Source organism: Schistocerca americana, chromosome 3 (genome assembly GCF_021461395.2).
Source record: "Schistocerca americana isolate TAMUIC-IGC-003095 chromosome 3, iqSchAmer2.1, whole genome shotgun sequence".
NCBI lineage: Eukaryota > Metazoa > Arthropoda > Insecta > Orthoptera > Acrididae > Schistocerca > Schistocerca americana.
In genome coordinates, this window is record NC_060121.1 from 805631706 (window position 1) to 805656619 (window position 24914).

Genomic DNA, 24914 nt, shown 5'->3' on the forward strand with positions numbered 1-24914 from the left:
AACGAGTGGGTTCAGAGTCAGTACAATGTTGGAAGAGGTAGTGTTCAATAGCAGCACCACCACTGGGCATGGGTGGTGGTGGTGGTTTATAGGGAGGCAGTGTCAATATTGGCAAGGGCACTGGGCATGGGCATGGTTGGTGTTTGTTTGTAAGGAGATGGTGCCAGCAATGAAGAATAGGGAACCATTTGGTAATGAGGTGAGCATAGTTGAGAGACAATGAAGGAAGTCAGAAATTGATATTATGCTAGACATCTGGGATGGGATCATTATCCTGGCAGGTGGAAGAATCATGCCAGGTTCATCACAACTGTGGCAGAGCCACTGTCTGCAGGGGCAGGTATTAAAATGGTGTCTGTCTTATGCTTTGAGTGGCTGTTCTTTCCCCCTGCTCAGAAATGAGGAATGTCCTAACCTAATAGTTCCCAACCTCCCAAAGTAGTAGTTCATCACCCACACTCTTGCCTATGAAATATCCTAGTCCATCCTAACACTACAAATGCTCCCAACCCTTGCCACAGAAGTCATACCATGAGAAGGACGTGGGTGTGAGACTTGTCTTAGCATCCACTAAGCACATCCTACACCAATCCTGTCAGAGGTAGCACTACGTGACAGTGAGAGCAGTCATGCCATATCATATCATATATCACATCATGCAACAGCTCTGCAGTAACTTCTATAGAGTATTTTACGTGAGAATGACCACCAACCAGCTGTCCACCCGAATGCATGGCAACTGCGAACTGGGGCCCAGAGCAGAGTCAACCACCCAGCGGCAGAACATGCTACTGAACAAAACATGCTCGATTTCAATGGATGCTCCCGAATCCATACAATCTGGTTACTTTCCACAACTGCAACTTCTCTGAATTGCCTAGCTGGGAACTGTTCTTCCAATGCACCCATCCATCCATAAATACTTCTGGTCTCAATGTCTGACAGCTCCTGCCCCACACTTGGCTCCAACCTGTCTAGCTTAACCCATTCTACACTCACACCCTCCCCACTTCAGTGTGTGTCCCTCTTTCTTCTTCTGTCAAATACTAACCCCCCCCCCCCCCCCCCCAAACCACTCCTCCGTATTATTGTGCACTGCACACAACTCCCCATACCTGCAGACAGAACAAGTTCACTGTCGCTACATTCCTATCCCTTGAGCCAACTGCTCTCTCTTACAGCTGTCAGCCACCTTATCCCACCTCTCCAACACATTTCCCCACCTATCTCCACTCAGCCACTCCACCTGAGAAGTATCCATACCCCAGCTGAACAGCAGCAGAGGTATAACATAGTCAGAAGAGTTCCTGTCATACGCTTTTGGTAATCACAGTTTCTGCGGTGTAATTCAGCTTTAAAAATATTAGCTGTAAGAGTTAAAAATCACCATAGTGAGGAGAGTACGTTTCCTGAAACAATAACTACATGTATGTTGTTACGGTCTTCAGTCTAAAGACTGGTTCGAAGCAGCTTTCCAAGCTAGTCCACACAATGCAAGCCTCTTCATTTCTGCATAAAAACCACAATCTACATCGATCTGAACCTGCTTACTGGAGGCCTTGGTCTCTCTACAATTTTTACCCTTCCACTTTCATTACCAAACAGAATTCTTTGATGCCTGAAGATGTACTCTGTCAACCAGTCCCTTCTTTTGGTCAAATTCTGCCATAAATTTCCCATTTTGGCAGTTCCATTCAGTACCTCCTGATCTATTATCTGATCTACTGGTCTAATCTTCAGCAGGCCTCTATAGCACCAAATTTCGAAAGTTTCTACTCTCTCTCCTTTCCTCTATTGCTTATCAACCACACTCCATTTCCATACAAAATTACACTCCAAATGTTAAAAAACAGGTGGATCCCTTCCAACTTTTCTCCACCCCCAACCCCCTTTTCATGCCCTCTGACTCTTCTCTGCAATTTATCTTCTGTAGAAGTCATAAATATCCTTTCAATCCCTGTATTTTATCACTGCTACCTTCAAAATTTCAAAGGGTGTAGTCCAATCAGCATGTCAAAAGCTTTCTCAAATTCTACAAATGCTATAAACATAGGTTTGCCTTTCTTCAAACTATCTTCTACAATAAATTGTAGAGTCAGTATTGCCTTATGCATTACTACATTTCTCTGGTATCAAAACTGATCTTTTCTGAGATTGGATTCTTACAGTTTTTCCATTCTTCAGTAAATTATTGATGTCAATATTTTGCACCCAAATTAAAATGATTTCTTTTTCAAATTCTTAACATTTTTCCTGCTGCCATTTCACTTCAGCTTCCCTTCCTATTTATTTCATTCCTATGTGCCTTATATTGCCATTTCCTGTCTTATCCTAAACAATTCTGTACATCCTTAGCTAATCAACAGAAATATTTCTTCTGTTACCCTAGTTTCTCTGCAGTTATCTTCTTTGTACGTATATCTGTCTTTCCAACTTCACAAGATGGACTTCTTTGGTATGTCACATTCTTCTAAGTAATTTTCAGGCTAAGCAACACATGCAGCAGTGACTGTGTTCTAACCTCACCCAATTTTTAACGTACTACACAGACATTCTTACCTCCTGTAGATTCTTTGGTATGTAGGCTTTCTTGAAGACTTCTTCTTCAATTTGTTCTTGAGCTGTTGTCTCTTCCAGAGTTCTGGATGCAGCTTTTTCTGAAACTCTATCTAAGTATTCCTCCATATTTCTCTCCGTTACAGTTGGATCAGTAATGAAGTCAAACAGTTCTTTCACTGTCATTGTTGCAACTCCTTTGCGCCTAAAAAAGTCTGTAAATAAGGTGGTGTTCTATAATGAAAAAGGAGCCTAGTGATACATTTTATTAGGCACATAGTAAGCACACCAGAGTTAACTTATCTAGGATAGCTCATAATCAAGAAGTACAAATAAGTGCCCAGTTTCACATACTAGATTTAATAAGGTTTCACATATTGCACTGTAATAATACCCCTTCCACAAACACATATATATCTCTGTAATGTATATTTAAAGTACACCAATATGCAGTATGATTTCATGTTAGCTTAGCACAAGTAGCATACTTACACAGTAATATTACATCCGACCACATGAGGTACTTGATAACAGAGATTTACTTAAATCTAGGATATTATATACATTATAACAACACAATGCCTGATTTCAGTATCCTGTAAGTCAGAATGACACCTGAATTGGGAGTGAGAGTAGCCTTATTTAAGTCTATTTTAGGTTATTGGAGAGTGGGATGGGGAGGTCTCATTACAACACTCATAACTTCTATGTTCAAATTGATTCCAGAGAACTTTAACCATTTTTGAAAGCAAACTAATAGTTGTCCAGCAAATTGTCAATTTTTATTTTCATTCATCTTCATACTATTGCAGTTAACAAATTGGAAACAGGTTATACCAAGTTGTGTGAACATTTTCACATTTTAGCTGCTTATGCTTTTCTGAGTAATACATGGCTGATTATTTCCCAGATTATTGATGGCAAGTCATCCTCTCTTGTGCTGCCTTTTGATAAACAGGTCTGCAAACAATATGTGTCCCTTTTATGCTAAGATCACTATGGTTGTTTCAAATTGCCTTTCTTGGAATTCCAAAATGATCTGGTTTTGGTAGGGATAAGGTACGAAAATGACAAAACTATTTCCACGACAGTAGTGGCTGGTGCTCATTTGCGTTGGTAGGATGCGGGTAACAAATCAATGAACTTCATAACGGAACTGCTCCAAACTGTTTCACACAACCTCCAATTGTGTCATAATGCTTCAGAACCACTACAAAAATTGTAAATATGGTAATTATACACTTACAAATTTATGCCTAATCCAACAAATACTAAAGCTAATAATAAAGTATGTACAGAAGCGAACTAAATATTTTTTGTGTTGTGTGTGTAATAATGTATTTGGTTGATGTGCACCTAACCACTTGATCTGTAGCTTCTCTTCCTCACTGAATTAATGTATAATGTAAATGGATAGGCAAAAAACTCATCTCACCAAGTGGTGACAGGAGAACACACTTAAAGTTATTTAAGTTTGCAAGCTTTTGGAACCAGTGGCTCCTCCTCCTAGCAGAAGTGTTGAAGGAGAAGGAAGATGGCTGAAGGAAAAGGACTGGTGAGGTTACGGAAATGGGGAATGTTCAGGAAAGCCACCCAGAACCCTGGGTCCAGGGAGAAATAAGAGAGAAAGGCTGGTTTTCAGGACTGCACTGGATGAGATTTGACAATCTGAGAGCTTAAAGGTGGAAGAAAGGGTAATACGCATGACAGATAGTACTGCCAAAATACCACACACGTTAATGAGAGCAGAATGCCAAGTGCATTGTATGTGTTGTAGTGTGGAGGTGGGAGTTGAGAAGGGGGATTGGAGGGGGGGGGGGGGGGGGGGGGTGATAGACAAGTCAGAAAATGAGAGAGAAAACTAAAGGGAGTGGAGAAAGGAACAGTTACTGTGAACAATTGGCGAGACTGAAAAAATTAATGTAAATTAAGGCCTCACGGGTGGCAAGAATCAAGGACATGTTATAACACCAGTTCCCACATGCAAAGTTCTGAAAAATTGTCTCCAGGGGAAGAATTCAGATGGCACATGTAGTGAAACAGGCACAGAGGTCATGACTGGCATGTAGTAGAGCATGAGAATGTTCTACAACAGAATATTGTGTTTTTTCCTGTACACATTCTCTGTCTATTCGTCCTAACTCTTAACATAGCCATGCTGATGTTAAAGGGTGAGCAGTGTTTACATAACAGCTGGTGTACAACATATGTCATTTCATAGGTGGCTCTCCCTTTGAGAATATGTTTTGCCAGTTACAGAGCTGGTAAAGGTGCTGGTAGAACAGTGAGTAGATCTTTCATTTATCCAATTACATTACATTTTAAAACACTGATTATTTTCATTGATATAGTAACTTAAAAGGTGCTTTTAGCAAACAGTCTTCTTTATACGGATCGGTACTGAGAGATGGCACCATTTGCAGTTTGCAACATTGCTCATTGATGAATGACAATGGGAAGGGGGTGGCAGGCAGGAGAGGGGTGGGCAGAGGGGGAGGGGGAAGAGGGGCAATGCAAGGCAGAACAAGCATCACACTGTGTGTGCATCAAGAGTGCACTTAATTCATGCAGCTGCTGCTTCGACAGCTAGCTTCCCTCAACAATGGAAGTTTTGCTGTTGCTTCACTACAGTACTGTATGGTCTCAAAGTTTGGCCACTGGGTCTTAAAGCTTCCTATTATTGCCAATTTCTGCCAACTGAGAACTAGAGTCAAGTTGTTTAAGCTAGACTGATTCAAAATATTTGATAGAATAATAAGTGAAATGGGAAACCTCTCTCACAAATAATACATCATTTCATCCCATTTTAATTTCCTACCACAGCTCTATCTTATTCTGAAAAATATGCAGTGTACTGGAGAAGCAGTCAAATTCGGCTACCTTGGCAATGGACCATGACACAGCTGCTAAATTTGACTTCAATGAGTTTTCTGCACTCAGAGCAAGGAAATGGAAAGTAAAATTATAATAAGAGCTCAATTCCTGAAAAGCAATTTGTTGTCAACACCTGATTACAGACCTTTTTGTTTTGTTTCCCAATTAATAATTCATACATTGTGAATAAATGAAGAGGAGCAAATAACATCTGTTCTTTATTATATTATGATGATGATTGGTTTGTGGGGCGCTCAACGGTGCGGTCATCAGTGCCCATACACAGCCCAACCTTTTTTTTCACACACACACACACACACACACACACACACACACACACACACACAGTCCATTTTATTTACACAGTCCAATCTAACCACTGTCACTAATGATGATGACATGATGAGGACAACACAAACACCCAGTCCCCGGGCAGAGAAAATCCCCAACCCAGCTGGGAATCAAACCCAGGACCATGTGATCCAGAGGTAGCAACACTAGCTACTAGACGACAAGCTGCAGACACTTTCTCCCACACGTTACAGACTATCTACAATACACCATGATAAAATCAATGTACAGCAGCTACCACAAACAGTAACACAGACTTTGTTTTACTCTACATTCTTTTAATAAGTTTGTACAATTTGTAAATTATTTACTACAGTGATACATTTAACAGCAGAGGTGAGGTCCCAGTGAACAATGAAGGGCTGCACAATAAGAGATACAATTATAAACGAAGATATTAGAATAGAATGCATTATTTTCAACATGAATCAAAAAATTCAAAAATACACTCCTGGAAATTGAAATAAGAACACCGTGAATTCATTGTCCCAGGAAGGGGAAACTTTATTGACACATTCCTGGGGTCAGATACATCACATCATCACACTGACAGAACCACAGGCACATAGACACAGGCAACAGAGCATGCACAATGTCGGCACTAGTACAGTGTATATCCACCTTTCGCAGCAATGCAGGGCTGCTATTCTCCCATGGAGACGATCGTAGAGATGCTGGATGTAGTCCTGTGGAACGGCTTGCCATGCCATTTCCACCTGGCGCCTCAGTTGGACCAGCGTTCGTGCTGGACGTGCAGAGCGCGTGAGACGACGCTTCATCCAGTCCCAAACATGTTCAATGGGGGACAGATCCGGAGATCTTGCTGCCCAGGGTAGTTGACTTACACCTTCTAGAGCACGTTGGGTGGCATGGGATACATGCGGACGTGCATTGTCCTGTTGGAACAGCAAGTTCCCTTGCCGGTCTAGGAATGGTAGAACGATGGGTTCGATGACGGTTTGGATGTACCGTGCACTATTCAGTGTCCCCTCGACGATCACCAGTGGTGTACGGCCAGTGTAGGAGATCGCTCCCCACACCATGATGCCGGGTGTTGGCCCTGTGTGCCTCGGTCGTATGCAGTCCTGATTGTGGCGCTCACCTGCACGGCGCCAAACACGCATACGACCATCATTGGCACCAAGGCAGAAGCGACTCTCATCGCTGAAGACGACACGTCTCCATTTGTCCCTCCATTCACGCCTGTCGCGTAATCACTGGAGGCGGGCTGCACGATGTTGGGGCGTGAGCGGAAGACGGCCTAACGGTGTGCGGGACCGTAGCCCAGCTTCATGGAGACGGTTGCGAATGGTCCTCGCCGATACCCCAGGAGCAACAGTGTCCCTAATTTGCTGGGAAGTGGTGGTGCGGTCCCCTACGGCACTGCGTAGGATCCTACGGTCTTGGCGTGCATCCGTGCGTCGCTGCGGTCCGGTCCCAGGTCGACGGGCACGTGCACCTTCCGCCGACCACTGGCGACAACATCGATGTACTGTGGAGACCTCACGCCCCACGTGTTGAGCAATTCGGCGGTACGTCCACCCGGCCTCCCGCATGCCCACTATACGCCCTCGCTCAAAGTCCGTCAGCTGCACATACGGTTCACGTCCACGCTGTCGCGGCATGCTACCAGTGTTAAAGACTGCGATGGAGCTCCGTATGCCATGGCAAACTGGCTGACACTGACGGCGGCGGTGCACAAATGCTGCGCAGCTAGCGCCATTCGACGACCAACACCACGGTTCCTGGTGTGTCCGCTGTGCCATGCGTGTGATCATTGCTTGTACAGCCCTCTCGCAGTGTCCGGAGCAAGTATGGTGGGTCTGATACACCGGTGTCAATGTGTTCTTTTTTCCATTTCCAGGAGTGTATAATGAAGATAGGAGACAACAGATCATGTGAATCTCAGGCTACAGATTCCCCAGAAAATGTAAATAATAACAAGATGAGTGGGAAGACAGATACTGGAAGACCTTGGGGGAGGCGGAGGGGGGTGGGGGGAGGGGGGGGGGGGGGGGGGGGAAGAGAGAATGACTCACTGTGAGTTCGGAACAGGCAACACCTAATTGTTTTAAGGAATATGACTACAATGACGAGACATTTCATTTGTTCTGTGCAATATTTTTTTGTCAGTATAACTCACTGACATAATATTTTTCAGCAACACTTCATTTTTTATAAAACCTATCTTGCAAATTACAGAATTTCCTATATCTGTGTCGAAAAAAAATTGCGGAAAGATAGTCACATACATCATCTTCCCTGCATACAAATGATTTCAGACTAACTTCACCAAAATTTCACAAGATGACTGCCATGGAAGAGTGTGTCTGGTTGTGAAATAGAAATCTAGCACAATTTGGGCTTATGGCATTTAATGCACTGTGGAACTCTTTCCTTGGTATTTCTTGTAGAGAACTTTATTGATTGCTTTTGTAAAGGGCATACATTCACTGTGGAATATGATGCTCTTTGTGATGGAAAATGTGATGAGCATTCACACAGAGCCTTTACTCAGCATTTTATTGCATGTGGCTTTTCTGTCAACAGCGAGTCTGAGCCTACAAACAGCCTTTTTCCAGAACTGTTCCATGGGTAACAATACATTTTACTGCCTACGATAACAGGCACTCTGATGCCTTGATATGAGTCAGGAAATTAAATGAGTTAACATATGGTGTGTAATAACAATGGTGAAAATTTTGACTGGAGACAAGACTTGTGCCAGTGGCTGAGGGAGTAGGACCATGATTTTTACTGCACAGTTATACATGTAGAGGAGAAAATTCCTTTTAATGATGAGTTAGACAAAGTATACAATGGATATCGTAAAGGAGACTACAGGATAATCTTTGGAGATATTAATGCTAAACAGCCTTGTATTGGAAAATAAATCTACATGATTACCCAAATGACAATAGGAGCAAGTTTGTACAATTTGTTTCCTCCACAAATATGGTAGTGCACAGAAAAAAATTTAACCACAAAGATATACATAAAATGACCCAGAAATATCCAGATTGAAATACTTTTAAGCAAACTGACTATCTCCCAATACGCACAATGTCTGTTCAACATAACGGATGTAAGGTGTTGTAACAGTACTAATGTTGACTGTAACCATTACATTAGAATAGCAACAATCGGAAGTTGAATATCTAATGCGAGGTATGTATATGGATGTCATGCAAGTAAATTCCATATTGATTCACTCAAGGAGCCTGAGGCTGCTCGAAGACTTTCTGACCAACTAAAGTGAGACCTCATCCACTTACCCTACAGTGAGTGTATCTAAGAAATATGCAAGAACTTAAAAGCCAGCATTACAAAAACTACTCATGAAGGCCATACACAGTGGCTAGCAGAGCAGGAGCAGGAGCAGGAGCAGGAGCAGGAGAGAAAAGTTGCACTAAAAGAAAAAGAGAGACCAAGAAAAGAAAGAAATGAAACAGCTGAAAGGAATGAATGGGGAGTAAGTTAAATAAGATCCAAAAGGGTTCCCAGTCTAGGACACATTTATATAGAAGTACAGATGGTTCAGTTTTGAATAGTGATGAACCAATATGTAAAAGATGCTCTTAACAACTTTAACTGCTGAATGAGCATTTAGCTGAGAACCAAAGAATCTTACCCTCTATAAATACAAGTCAAAAACATAGAGACCAGTACCAACTGTTGGGGAAGTGGAGGCAGCCATCAAAAAGCTGAAGAATAATAATAAGGCCTCAGAAATGAATCTAATACAAGCATAATGTAAAAATGCAAGAAACGAACTTGTTAAACATTTCCAGTAGTTTATAATTACAATTTGGGTAAATGAAAATATCCCCGATAATGGAACATAGGTATCATATGTCCGATACACAGGAAATGTGGTATCATGGCATGCTCCAACTATAGGGGATTTGTCTATTATCTACAGCACATAAAATATTCTCCAGCATCCTCTTTAGTAGGCTTGCACCCTATGCTGAAAATGTAGCTGGTGACTGTCAATGTGGATTTCATGAGGGAAAATCTATTACTGATGAGCTCTTCAAGACACAGCAAATACAAGAAAGTGAAAAGAATTTTGGACTGATACACATCAACTTTTTATAGACTTCAAATCAGCCTATGACAGTATCGACGGAAGAGTGCTGTAGATAGCAATGGTTCCCAATAAACTGATTGCCTTAGAGAAAGCTACTATGAACAACACCTGGAGTCAAGCTAAAATATAGAATCTGTGCTGTGCTGTCATACAAAAAGATGGAGTAACACAAGCAGATGCATTATTCTGCCTTCTGTTTAATATTGCCATGGAAAAAGGTTATGTGAGATGCACGAGCCAATACACAGGACTATCTTGTACTAACCATATGTAGATGATATTGATAGAATTTCAGGAATAGCAAGACAGCAAGATCAACAAAAGAAGGTTTTCCAAGTCTTGAAAGAGTTGCTAGAAAGATGAACCTAGAGATAACTGGAGGAAGAACTAAGTATATACCCATAACTAAGAAACACTATCCTAATGAGCCTCCATTCATCTTCTTATCAGTTTGATTTCACATGTAATTTCACTTCTATCAGAAAAACTGTTCCTGAAGTTTCAGCTCTGAAATCCAAAATTAATGTTGTCCACCAACAAGTGCTACCATGCCATCAGGAAACATCTGAAATCTAACCTGCTGTTCGAGAAAACTCAAGTTATGATACAAAGTTTTCACAGAGCTTGCACTAAAATATGGTCTGAAACATGGACATTAACGAAATTCAGTGAAGAGAAATCAACACATCTGAAAGAAAGATTTTGTGACAAATTATTGGATAAGTGGAAGAAACTAGTATCTAAAGGAGGCAATTCAACTATGAATTACAGGATCTATATAATGAATGAGACACTGTCAGCTACATTAAGATTAGAAGGCGGTAATGGACAGGACAGGTACTGAGAGCTAACAACAGAATGATCAATAGATATTCAGTGGAGTCACTGAAAGAACAAGGAGAGCTGGAAAACCAGAGCTAAGGTGGGAGAAAAGTGTCAGAGAGGACCTAAGGAAAATCAGAATTCAGAATTGGAAGAGTTTAACACTAAACAGCAAAGAATGGAATAATCCTCTACAGAAGAGCAATGCTCATAAAGGGCTGTCTTGTCATCGCCGCTGGTGTTGGGTGGTGGTGGTGGTGGTGGTGACTTTGACTACATAGTCTGTTTACCACTTACGGAGCCAACTTACTGGGCTTAATCTCTTACCTCCCTAGAACTGTTTCGGAAATAAAAGTTTAAGACATGCAGATCCATGAAGCTTACATTTCCATTTGCAGCTCAAGGCAACACTTGAGTTATATTAATATGACAAGAACCAAAACAACGAAAGTTCATTGACATGAATGCAATCTCTGTCTCAGGCCAAAATTTCGTCCTGTCCTTTTAGTTTTATTCAAATATTTTCTGTTTTGCTGCTGTTGTGATACCTGCACATTACACTTTGCAATTATAATGTTTTCCTCACTTGCTCAGATGCTTCAAATGTGACATAACTATACTCTTCCGTGTACAAATGTTCTAAGAAATCTTTTCCTGACCATGTAAATGTTCATATAAATGCACATCAATAAGACAAAGTCAAATTTCATGAACAAACTAGACTCTCTGAAGATGTGAGTGGCAATTTCGTTTTCATCATATCATCACAAGAAAAAAGGACAGCTTGTGAAATAATAAAACTAAATTCCATACCTGAGATATTTGTACAGTCTTTCCTTAAGAATTCCAATGCATGAGGATGGTCATGTTCTACTGACTGAGACACATCTATCACATAAATTTGACCCTCGTGATACCTGTAAATAAACAAAAATCTGGTGAAGAGAGTTATACTCTAACATTTCGGGATTTTAACAAGCTTCAGTACTCGCATGACCACTTTGCCAAGTTATGAAAGATAATAGTGCATTATTCATATCAATAATATCTGTGTCTAAACTTTAAAATACAACAATCATCAACAATCATGCACTCTTTAATTCTGTTCAGCACCAGAGGCCACCTGTAACTTGTGCACATGTCATGGCATCTATCATGCCATCTACTGGAGCCTTCCTGTTTATAAGTGCAATGCACCTGGCACTCGCTCTTGTATTGTGTTCATCATAATAGTCAGCAACTGTTTGTATCTGTTTTTTGTCAATTTATTACCGTAAATGCACATATCATTGCAGCGCATGTCGAGTTCTATCATCATCATACACGGCCCTAGCAGCCAGACTCCACAGACTCACACAAATGTCAGTTTCCTGCCAATGCTCATCATTATAGTGATTCTACGGTCTGCGACACCATCATTTGGTTGGCTCCTAACAAGGAGATGCATCAACTTGCACTACAGTGTGAGAATCCTTTTTGGTTGAAGTGTTAAATACTGCTCACACTTTCAAGGTTCCTCATGCTGCTGGGGATCAGATTAAAGCCTGGTGTGATATCACCGTGTGACTCCTGTTCCTGGTCATCAGACATCAGTCAGTTCTGGAGCGGATTGTCAAGGGGTGGAGCGAAAGGGGGGGGGGCAGCACACACAGCAGCCCTCCAGGATCTCTGGTATTGTCTCCGGTTACTTGGTGTTTGATCAGCATTTTCCAATTTTGGGGCAATTTTTGGCAACCACTATGTATAAATCTACGGTTCGCTCTTTGACTTTTTTGGTAGTGGACGATGATGGCACAGCAAATTTGTTCAATCTGGATTTTCTTATCAATGCTTTTGGTTTTCCATTTCGGATGCTGTTGTTGTTGTTGTTGTGGTCTTCAGTCCCGAGACTGGTTTGATGCAGCCCTCCATGCTACTCTATCCTGTGCAAGCTTCTTCATCTCCCAGTACCTACTGCAACCTACATCCTTCTGAATCTGCTTAGTGTATTCATCTCTTGGTCTCCCTCTATGATTTTTACCCTCCACGCTGCCCTCCAATACTAAATTGGTGATCCCTTAATGCCTCAGAAGATGTCCTACCAACCGATCCCTTCTTCTGGTCAAGTTGTGCCACAAGCTCCTCTTCTCCCCAATTCTATTCAATACCTCCTCATTAGTTATGTGATCTACCCATCTAATCTTCAGCATTCTTCTGTAGCACCACATTTCGAAAGCTTCTATTCTCTTCTTGTCTAAACTATATATCGTCCACGTTTCACTTCCATACATGGCTACATTCCATACAAATACTTTCAGAAACGACTTCCTGACATTTAAATCTATACTCGATGTTAACAAATTTTTCTTCTTCAGAAACGCTTTCCTTGCCATTGCCAGTCTACGTTTTATACCCTCTCTACTTCGAACATCATCAGTTATTTTGCTCCCCAAATAGCAAAACTCGTATACCACTTTAAATGTCTCCTTTCCTAATCTAAATCCCTCAGCATCACCTGATTTAATTCAACTACATTCCATTATCCTCGTTCTGCTTTTGTTGATTTTTTTTTTGTCATCAGTCTACTGACTGGTTTGATGCGGCCCGCCACGAATTCCTTTCATGTGCATACCTCTTCATCTCAGAGTAGCACTTGCAACCTACGTCCTCAATTATTTGATTGACGTATTCCAATCTCTGTCTTCCTCTACTGTTTTTGCCCTCTACAGCTCCCTCTAGTACCATGGAAGTCATTCCCTCATGTCTTAGCAGATGTCCTATCATCCTGTCCCTTCTGCTTATCAGTGTTTTCCACATATTCCTTTCCTCTCCGATTCTGCGTAGAACCTCCTCATTCCTTACCTTATCAGTCCACCTAATTTTCAACATTCGTCTATAGCACCACATCTCAAATGCTTCGATTCTCTTCTGTTCCGGTTTTCCCACAGTCCATGTTTCACTACCATACAATGCTGTACTCCAGACGTACACCCTCAGAAATTTCTTCCTCAAATTAAGGCCGGTGTTTGATATTAGTAGACTTCTCTTGGCCAGAAATGCCTTTTTTGCCATAGCGAGTCTGCTTTTGATGTCCTCCTTGCTCCGTCCGTCATTGGTTATTTTACTGCCTAGGTAGCAGAATTCCTTAACTTCATTGACTTCGTGACCATCAATCCTGATGTTAAGTTTCTCACTGTTCTCATTTCTACTACTTCTCATTACCTTCGTCTTTCTCCGATTTACTCTCAAACCATACTGTGTACTCATTAGACTGTTCATTCCATTCAGCAGATCATTTAATTCCTCTTCACTTTCACTCAGGATAGCAACGTCATCAGTGAATCGTATCATTGATATCCTTTCACCTTGTATTTTAATTCCACTCCTGAACCTTTCTTTTATTTCCATCATTGCTTCCTCGATGTACAGATTGAAGAGTAGGGGCAAAAAGCTACAGCCTTGTCTTACACCCTTCTTAATACGAGCACTTCGTTCTTGATCATCCACTCTTATTATTCCCTCTTGGTTGTTGTACATATTGTATATGACCCGTCTCTCCCTATAGCTTACCCCTACTTTTTTCAGAATCTCGAACAGCTTGCACCATTTTATATTGTCGAATGCTTTTTCCAGGTCGACAAACCCTATCAAAGTTTCTTGATTTTTCTTTAGCCTTGCTTCCATTATTAGCCGTAATGTCAGAATTGCTTCTCTCGTCCCTTTACTTTTCCTAAAGCCAAACTGATCGTCACCTAGCGCATTCTCAATTTTCTTTTCCATTCTTCTGTATATTATTCTTGCGAGCAGCTTCGATGCATGAGCTGTTAAGCTGGTTGTGGGATAATTCTCGCACTTGTCAGCTCTTGCCATCTTCGGAATTGTGTGGATGATGCTTTTCCGAAAGTCAGATGGTATATTCCACACACCAACGTGAATAGTCGTTTTGTTGCCACTTCCCCCAATGATTTTAGAAATTCTGATGGAATGTTATCTATCCCTTCTGCCTTATTTGACCGTAAGTCCTCCAAAGCTCTTTTAAATTCTGATTCTAATACTGGATCCCCTATCTCTTCTAAATCGACTCCTGTTTCTTGTTCTATCACATCAGACAAATCTTCACCCTCATAGAGGCTTTCAATGTATTCTTTCCACCTATCTGCTCTCTCCTCTGCATTTAACAGTGGAATTCCCGTTGCACTCTTAATGTTACCACCATTGCTTTTAATGTCACCAAAGGCTGTTTTGACTTTCCTGTATGCTGAGTCTGTCCTTCCGACAATCATATCTTTTTCAATGTCTTCACATTTTTCCTGCAACCATTTCGTCTTAGCTTCCCTGCACTTCCTATTTATTTCATTCCTCAGCGACTTGTATTTCTGTATTCCTGATTTTCCCGGAACATGTTTGTACTTCCTCCTTTCATCAATAAACTGAAGTATTTCTTCTGTTACCCATGGTTTCTTCGCAGCCACCTTCTTTGTACCTATGTTTTCCTTCCCAACTTCTGTGATGGCCCTTTTTAGAGATGTCCATTCCTCTTCAACTGTACTGCCTACTGCGCTATTCCTTATTGCTGTATCTATAGTGTTAGAGAACTTCAAACGTATCTCGTCATTCCTTAGTACATCCGTATCCCACTTCTTTGTGTGTTGATTCTTCCTGACTAATGTCTTGAACTTCAACCTACTCTTCATCACTACTATATTGTGATCTGAGTCTATATCTGCTCCTGGGTACGCCTTACAATCCAGTATCTGATTTCGGAATCTCTGTCTGACCATGATGTAATCTAATTGAAATCTTCCCGTATCTCCCAGCCTTTTCCAAGTGTACTTCCTCCTCTTGTGATTCTTGAACAGGGTATTCGCTATTACTAGCTGAAACTTGTTACAGAACTCAATTAGTCTTTCTCCTCTTTCATTCCTTGTCCCAAGCCCATATTCTCCTGTAACCTTTTCTTCTACTCCTTCCCCTACAACTGCATTCCAGTCGCCCATGACTATTAGATTTTCGTCCCCCTTTACATACTGCATTACCCTTTCAATATCCTCATACACTTTATCTATATGTTCATCTTCAGCTTGCGATGTCGGCATGTATACATGAACTATCGTTGTCGGTGTTGGTCTGCTGTCGATTCTGATTAGAACAACCCAGTCACTGAACTGTTCACAGCAACACACCCTCTGCCCTACCTTCCTATTCATAACGAATCCTACACCTGTTATACCATTTTCTGCTGCTGTTGATATTACCCGATACTCATCTGAACAGAAATCCTTGTCTTCCTTCCACTTCACTTCACTGACCCCTACTATATCTAGATTGAGCCTTTGCATTTCCCTTTTCAGATTTTCTAGTTTCCCTACCACGTTCAAGCTTCTGACATTCCACGCCCCGACTCGTAGAACATTATCCTTTCGTTGATTACTCAATCTTTTTCTCATGGTAACCTCCCCCTTGGCAGTCCCCTCCCGGAGATCCGAATGGGGGACTATTCCGGAATCTTTTGCCAATGGAGAGATCATCATGACACTTCTTCAAATACAGGTCACATGTCCTGTGAATACACGTTACGTGTCAGTAATGCAGTGGTTTCCATTGCCATCTCCATCCTCATGTTGTTGATCATTGCTGATTCATTTTCACCTTATATTCTCCTTTCAAGACACTGTCCATTCCATTCAACTGCTCTTCCATCTCCTTTGCTGTCGCTGAAAGAATTACAGTGTCATCGGCAAACCTCAAAGTTTTTTATTTCTTCTCCATGGATTTTAATTTCTTCTCCAAATTTTTCTTTTGTTTCCTTTACTGCTTGCACAGTATACAGATTGAATAACTTCGGAGATTGGCTACAATCCTGTTTCACTCCCTTCTCAACCACTGCCTCCTTTTCGTGGCCCTCAACTCATAATTACAATCTGGTTTCTGTACAAATTGTAAATAGCATTTTGTTCCCTGTACTTTACCCCTGCCACCTACAGAATTTGAAAGAGAGTATTCCAATCAACATTGTCAAAAGCTTTCTCTAAGTCTACAAATGCTAGAAATGTAGGTTTGCCTTTCCTTAATCATTCTTCTAAGATAAGTCGTAGGGTCAGTATTGTCTCACGTGTTCCAACATTTCTACGGAATCCAAACTGATCTTCCCCAAGATCGGCTTCTATCAGTTTTTCCATTTGTCTGTAAAGAATTTGCGTTAGTATTTGCAGCTGTGACTTATTAAACTGATGGTTCGGTAATTTTCACATCTGTCAACACCTGCTTTCTTTGGGATTTGAATTATTATATTCTTCTCGTACATCTTGCTCACCAGATGGTAAAGTTTTGTCAGGACTGGCTCTCCCAAGGCTGTCAGTAGTTCTAATGGAATGTTGTCTATTCCGGGGGCCTTGTTTCGGCTTAGGTCTTTCAGTGCTCTGTCAAACTCTTCACGCAGTATCATGTTTCCCATTTCATCTTCATCTACATCCTCTTCCATTTCCACAATATTGTCCTCAAATACATCACCCTTGTACAGACCCTCTATATATTCCTTCCACCTTTCCCTTCTATGCTTAGAACTGGGTTTCCAACAAAGCTCTTGATATTCATGCAAGTGGTTCTCCTTTCTCCAAAGGTTTCTTTAATTTTCCTGTACGCAGTATTTATCTTACCCCTCGTGTGATAAGCCTCTACATGCTTACATTTGTCCTTTAGCCATCCCTGCTTAGCTATTTTGCACTTCCTGTCGATCTCATTTTTGAGACATTTGTATTCCTTTTTGCCTGCTTTGTTTACTGCATTTTTATATTTTCTCCCTTCATCAATTAAATTCAATATTTCTTCTGTTACCCAAGGGTTTCTACTAGCCCTTGTCTTTTTACCTATTTGATCATTTGCTGCCTTCACTATTTCATCCCTCAAAGGTACCCATTCTTCTTCTACTGTATTTCTTTCCCCCATTCCCGTCAATTATTCCCTTATGCTCTCCCTGAAACTCTGTACAAACTCCTCTGGTTCTTTCAGTTTATCCAGGTCCCATCTCCTTAAATTCCCACCTTTTTGCAGTTTCCACCCAGTTTTAATCTACAATTCATAACCAATAGATTGTGGTCAGAGTCCACATCTGCCCCTGGAAATGTCTTACAATTTAAAACCTGGTTCCTAAATCTCTGTCTTACCATTATATAATCTATCTGATACCTTCTAGTATCTCCAGGATTCTTCCATGTATACAACCTCCTTTTATGATTCTTGAACCAAGTGTTAGCTATGATTATATTGTGCTCTGTGCAAAATTCTACCAGGCGGCTTCCTCTTTCATTTCTTAGCCCCAATTCATATTCACCTACTATGTTTCCTTCTCTCCCTGTCCTACTCTCGAATTCCAGTCACCCATGACTATTCAATTTTCGTCTCCCCCAAAAGTCTTGTTCCTCCTGCCACCGAACTTCACTAATTCCCACGATATCTAACTTTAACCTATCCATTTCCCTTTTTAAATTTTCTAACCTACCTGCCCGATTAAGGGATCTGACATTCCACGCTCTGATTCGTAGAATGCCAGTTTTCTTTCTCCTGATAACGACGTCCTCTTGAGCAGTCCCTGCCCGGAGATCCGAATGGGGGACTATTTTACCTCCGGAATGTTTTACCCAAGAGGACGCCATCATTATCATTTAATCATACAGCAAAGCTGCATGCCCTTGGGAAAAATTACGGCTGTAGTTTCCCCTTGCTTTCAGCCATTCACAGCAGCAGAACAGCAAGGCCATTTTGATTAGTGTTACAAGGCCAGATCAGTCAATCGTCCAGACTGTTGCCCCTGCAACTAGTGAAAAGGCTGCTGCCCCTCTTCAGGAACCACACGTTTGTCTGAGCTCTCAACAGATACCCCTCCATTGTGGTTGCACCTACGGTACGGCTATCTGTATTGTTGAGGCACGCAAGCCTCCCCACCAACGGCAAGGTCCATGGTTCGGGGGGGGGATTTCAGATGCAGTGCACCTCATTTCTGGACAGGTTCTTTCCCAGCAATTAGGTTCTCTGTGCTCTGAGTTCATATCTCTTCTTGGATGGGATAATTTGTGCCAATAATTTTGTGGCCCACACTACCCTGAAACCTTTGGTGTGGCTGTACTTTTTCTTCTGTGTGCACCCTGTTCCAATGGCTTTGTGTAATCAAGTGATACCAAAATTGAACAGGCTGATATCAGGGGTACACAACCTATTACATGAGTGAGTTATTGGTTAGACTCATCTGGGTCCAGTTTTTCTCTAGAACTGATTTACCTGAAGCCTATTTACAGGTTCCGCTGGATGAAAATTCTAGATTGTACCTTGTGATTAAGAGGTCCTTCAAGTTGTACCAATATCAGTGCCTCCCACTTGGTGTGTCTAGTGCCCCAGCAATTTTTCAAACTTTTTGAAACAATTCATGATGTCCATTCTAGGGTGCATCAACTACCTCTATGTCATTATTGTGATGGGTGCATCCATGGAAGAGAATTTATGCACCTTGTTCACAGCCTTACATACTTCAGCGTTCAAATGCAACTTGGCGAAGTCCCACTTTTCTCAGCCATCTATTTTGTATTTGGGTTTGAAGTTCCTCGAAATGGTGTTAAATCTTTACATCATCATGTCACTGCAGTAACAGCTCTGCCTCGTCCTGCAAATGTCAAAGAACTCCAAGCAATTTCAGGTAAATTTGCTTACTATCACGAATTTATTCTGGGTGTGGCAATCTTGATCCACTCCTTCACGCATTGCTCCACAAGAATGTTCGTCTTCAGTGGACACTAGCCTGCGAATGCTTGTTCTTTCTTATAAAATCTAAATTACATTCTGTTCCTTGTTTGGCTACTTTCCATGCTGGCCATCATCTGGTTTTGGCTGCAGATGCCTCTCAGTAAGGAATTGGGACCATTCTCGCACATCGATATGATAATGGTTCCGAACGCCCGAAAGCTTACACATAAAAAATACTCAACTCTGTTCAGCAGTGCTACTCTCAAGTCGAAAATCAAGTGCTTGCTGTTGGCTACACATTCAGAAAGATGCAAATAAGAACATATGAACCTAAGTTCCACCTGATTACTGACTACAAGTCCTTGGTTTTTTTGTTTAATCCTTCTGCTTCATTGCCCCATAGAGCAGCAAATTCCTTCCACCATTGGGCCTTGTTAGTCTCTCACTACAGCTATGAAATACATTTTAGGCCAACCATGCAGCATGCCAATGCTGATACGCTGTCCTGGTTTCTAATGGGGCTGGATTCTACTTTTGATGAGGATGAACTCCTTTGTGTCAGTTACATGTTGAGATGCAATGTACAGTGGAAGGGTTACATAGTATGGGCTTCTGATTGCAGCTGCGGTCGCTACTGATCCAGTTCCGAATCAGGTTGTTCACTTTGTTAATTACTGCTGACCAGACAGGCTTTGGGCAGAGCTTCTGATCCTTTGTGTACCTATTTTGCCCTGTCATCATCTTTCAGTATATGATTATGTTGTTCTCTTAGCTAGAGATATTCTGTCACTTAAGAGTTGTGATCCTGGTTGCCCTATGGAGAGATAAGCTTCAACCCCTACATCATGGTCATTAGGGGCACTCACGTATTAAGTTATTGACCCATCAGCACATTTGCTGGCCCAGCATCAACAATGAGATTGTACATCTTACTGCAGCCTGCTCTCATGGTGCTACCCAACAGGCGGTGCTGCAAGTGATGCTTTCTCCATGGCCTGTACCACAACGTTCATAGGAACATGTACATGTTCATTTTGCAGGACCCTTCCTCAATTATTACTGGCTGTTGATTGTTCATGCTTTCCACTGAATTTTCATATGTTATCTGCTGTCCTTCGACATAAGCTGCCGCTTTCATTCATGCCCTCTCTAAAATTGTTTCTATTGAAGGATTGCATTATAAGCCTGTGATGAATAATGATCAACAGTTTGTGTCTCACGCATCCCAAGATTTCTGTGTCCGTCACGGCGTTCATCACATAACTGCTCCTCCTTTCCACACCCAATATAATGGCCAGATTCTAACAAATAAGTACTCCATGAACTCTTCCATGGACAATGCCTTGGCATGCATCTTGAGTTCCTACAGGTTTATGCCACTGGGGATCAGAGTCCAGCCAAGATATTATTCCATGGCTGCCAGTCAGACACCCTCTGTCATCATCTTATGTCGCCCAACCAACAGACATCGGTGCAGCCCTTGTCGCAGTTCACTCCTGGCTCCGCGTCAGGGGCTTACGGGTTTGGCCACCAACCAAAGTGGATTAAGAACACGGTTCACAGATGCTGAGGCTGCTGCCTCAGTATAGTGCACACCAGTGATGCCATGGTGGTGTGCCATCACAACCAGCTATGTTTTTACAACAAGTCAAGGCCTGCGGACCTGCCACTGCTGCATCTGCCCTCATCACTTTTATCAGCCTGATGGGGTATCTATGTCGATGTCACTGCCTCCTTTTTTCTCCTCCAGGGTCTACCGCCCCCCCCCTCCCCCTCCCCCTCCCATCCAGTACTGTTAGCGGGCCTTCTTGCAATGCTTCACTGCCAATGGTCACTCACAAATCGTTGGCCCAACACCTTCACCACAGGTGTCCATGGCACCCCATCCAAGTGGAAGGCACCTTCATGGTCAGCACAGTTACACCTGTTGAGGGATTAGACGTCGAGATTCTACCAATGCCCTTGTCACTGGTTATCTCTTATGGTACACTATGTGATCAAACGTATCTGGATACCCCCAAAAACATGTTTTTAATATTAGGTGCACTGTGCTGCCATCTACTGCCAGATACTCCATGCCAGCAACATCAGTAGTCATAGACATCATGAGAGAACAGAATGGGGTGCTCCGCAGAACCCGCGGACTTCGAACGTGGTCAGGTGATTGGGCGTCAATAGTGTCTTACATCTGTACACGAGATTTCCACACTCCAAAGCATCCCTAGGTCCACTCTTTCCAACGTGATAGTGAAGTGGAAACGTGAAGGGACATGTACAGCACAAAAGCGTATAGGCCGTCGTCTTCTGTTGACCGACATCTATCCACACCATCACACAGGATTTGAAAATTGCATCAGGATCCACGGCAAGTACTATGACAGTTAAGCAGGAAGTGCGAAAACTTGGATTTTATGGTCTAGCGGCTGCTCATAAGCCAGACATCACGCCGGTAAATGCCAAATAACACCTTGCTTGGTGTAAGGAGTATAACCACTGGGTGACTGAACAATGGAAAAACATTGCTTAGAGTGACGAATCATGGTACACAATGCGGCGATCCGATGGCAGGGTGTGGGTATGGCGAATACCTGGTGAACTTCATCTGTCGGCATGTGTAGTGCCAACAGTGAAATTTGAAGGCAGTGGTGTTATGGTGTGGTCGTGTTTTTTGTGGAGGGGGCTTGCACCACTTGTTGTTTTTCGTGGCACTATCACTGCACAGGCCTACATTGATGTTTTAAACACCTCCTTGCTTCCCACTGTTAAAGAGCAATTTGGGGGATGACGGTTGCCCTCTTTCAACACGATCGAGCACCTGTTCATAATGCACAGCCAGTGGCAGAGTGGTTACAAGACAATAACATCCCTGTAATGGATTGGCCTGCACAGAGTCCTGAGCTGAATCCTGTAGAACACCGTTGGGATGTTTTGGAACGCTGACTTCATGCCAGGCCTCATCGATCGAAATTGATACCTCTCCTCAGTGTAGCACTCCCTTATGATTGGGCTGCCATTCCCCAAGAAATCTTCCAGCACACCCCAATACTCACATTAGGGCAGTGCCCTTTTCCCAAGAGAGGAGGGGAGAGATAATTGTTGCATATACTACTTTGATATGCACTGTGGCTCCTGGCCACTGGTATACACTTTAAATATTTTGCCAATGGCATCCGTGTTTGCTGGCCACCAGAGGCTGCCTCCAATGGGCCGAACGAGTTGTGCATATAGCTCGGCATCTGCTGCACTGTCTGCTTGATTGTCCCCTCTTCATGAGCGAAGGCACTCGCTCTCGTATTGTGTCCATACTTACTGCCATCAACTACTTGTATCGGTACTGGGACTGTTTCTATGTTTGTGTCTTATGTTCTTAACTGTTGTTCACTTGTATGTGGAAGAAAACTAACATATAGTTCACTGTGGCCATGCTATTGTTTGTGTCTTAAAATGTAGGAGAATCTGAACTGAGGTGACATTTCACTTGCTTCTACAGTTTAAGCAGTTCCAAATCACAAAATTTCAATGTGAAAAACTCACAGCATATTGAATTCACTGAGGTCTGCATGCACAAGTTTGCACTTGTTGTACATTGTCCACATCATTACAACACAGTCCCTATAGAGCTTGCATGCTTTCGACACTGATAATTCCACATCCTGTAAAATTAAAAATAGTAAAAATAAGTATAAAAATATATTCATAATACTGAAAAGGAAAATGAAAAGCATGCAGACCGAAAAAAACAAACCTTTAATTTAGGAGAAGGCCAACCATTTTTGCCTAGGAATTCCATAACTAAAACATGGCTCCTTAGCAAAATAGGTTCTGGAACAGCAAGACCTACAGTGTACATGCGTACCAGATTCCTCATTTCTTTCTCTGCCCAAACTCTTACCATTTTCCGTGGGTTACGGCGGCAATAACCATGTCGAAACCTGTCCAGTTAAAGTTGCATGTATTAGTGTCCACAGTATCATTGAAAAACATAGCAACTAAAGATGTTCCTTAATGCTAATTATGATTACAGTAGCGAAGGAATGACTACTGACACACTACCTCCAAACCTTCTGCAGCATAATATATTAGCAGCTATATTTGTTGTTATAAAATCGATAATACAATATATTTCAAACAGTCTGTTTCAAAATACTGTAGGAAACAGGATTCTTTCTGACCTCCGGTTCTGTTCACGAATACTCAAGATTAGTTCATTTAGAGCTACTGTGTTGAAGAGAGAGCAACCAGGAAAATTAAAGAATTCAGAACGTCACAACTCCGGCACAGTCAGACCTCATATTGATCATGACTCATGATGCCTGATTAAGTGCATTTAATTATGGCCAAGTCATGCCCATCTGGTGCATGGAACACTCCAGCTTAAAATCAGTGGAGAGCATTTGGCTTTTCATGTGTCCTCTTCAGAAGCTCAGTTTAGCACATATTTCTGTCCAAGTGTGTGTGACTTTCTTGAGCAAAGAAGTAGGGTCTCCACTTTGTATATTTTCACTCCATGTTGCCTGATGTAATTACGTTCTGGGGATGTGCATCTAAAGCAGTTTAAGTATTTGTTCAGCAGAAGGGAACAGTAAGAACACAGTGTGAAGTAGATAACTGCACATCTTGTTGAGGCGTGTTGAAGGGTCTTTGAACTTTTACATCACTTTCCAGTACATTTTTGTGCTGGTAATAAAAATCAGTTTCTGATACACAATCACAATACAAGACACAAAAATGATTTTCATGTAGGTATTACCCTCTTGTCTGTGATTCCATGTGGTTTTATGTACTCTAGTACAAATGTATTCAAAATCTTCCATTTAACAAAGCAAGAAATTTGGAATCCCAATAATTTCCAAAGAAAATTGAAAACATATCCCTTTCGCAAGTTCTACAAATTATATGAAAAATCAAGATTCCAGAATTGAAAAGTTACATTAGCTACATGATAAATAACCGTGTTTATTATGAAGCTACACAATTTGCTGGACATACTGTAAACAGTACTTTGCATTTACAGATGTAGACACTTTTCTATTTTAAAAATTTCCACGTATTTAAGTAAATATTAAGCTATCTTCTGTATCTGACACCGATTCAGATTCCCCACCTAGTGCAGAGGTGAATATGTCAGAGGTATCAAGGGGAGCTACAGCCTGTGGCCCAGGCTCGTGGTGTACCTTATTGCTCAGTGTACTTTGTAGCTATTTGTATTGCATCATTGCACAGGCAAGATGACTGTTTCCTGACCTCACGTGATTACTGATTCAGAACTTATGCGTTTCCATGCCGACTTTGTATGATCAGACTTATTGGTGTTCACTCATGCACTTACAGGCTATTGTGGACTCACAAGAACATGTGTCCATTTCCCTGTTGTTTGGTCTACCAACTGGAGCAAGTGGAAATGAACAGTCTACCTATGACACAACTTCCAATATGAGATAAAAATCAGATATTTAATATAACTGAAGAAGCAAGCATTAAGGGTGTAGTAATGATTCACTGCCAA

At 41.8% G+C, this 24914-nt stretch overlaps 1 protein-coding gene across 1 annotated transcript in view; it reads right to left on the reverse strand.

The window, feature by feature from the left end:
- Positions 1-24914, reverse strand: part of LOC124605416 (serine/threonine-protein kinase RIO1) — a 118203-nt gene that overhangs the window by 41375 nt on the left and 51914 nt on the right. The window contains exons 5-8 of the mRNA XM_047137068.1: positions 23154-23340; positions 22943-23061; positions 11510-11613; positions 2560-2771 (exon numbers count right to left, since the gene is read on the reverse strand). Of these exons, the coding sequence (XP_046993024.1) occupies positions 2560-2771; positions 11510-11613; positions 22943-23061; positions 23154-23340 (622 nt within the window). The remainder of the gene's footprint in view (positions 1-2559; positions 2772-11509; positions 11614-22942; positions 23062-23153; positions 23341-24914) is intronic.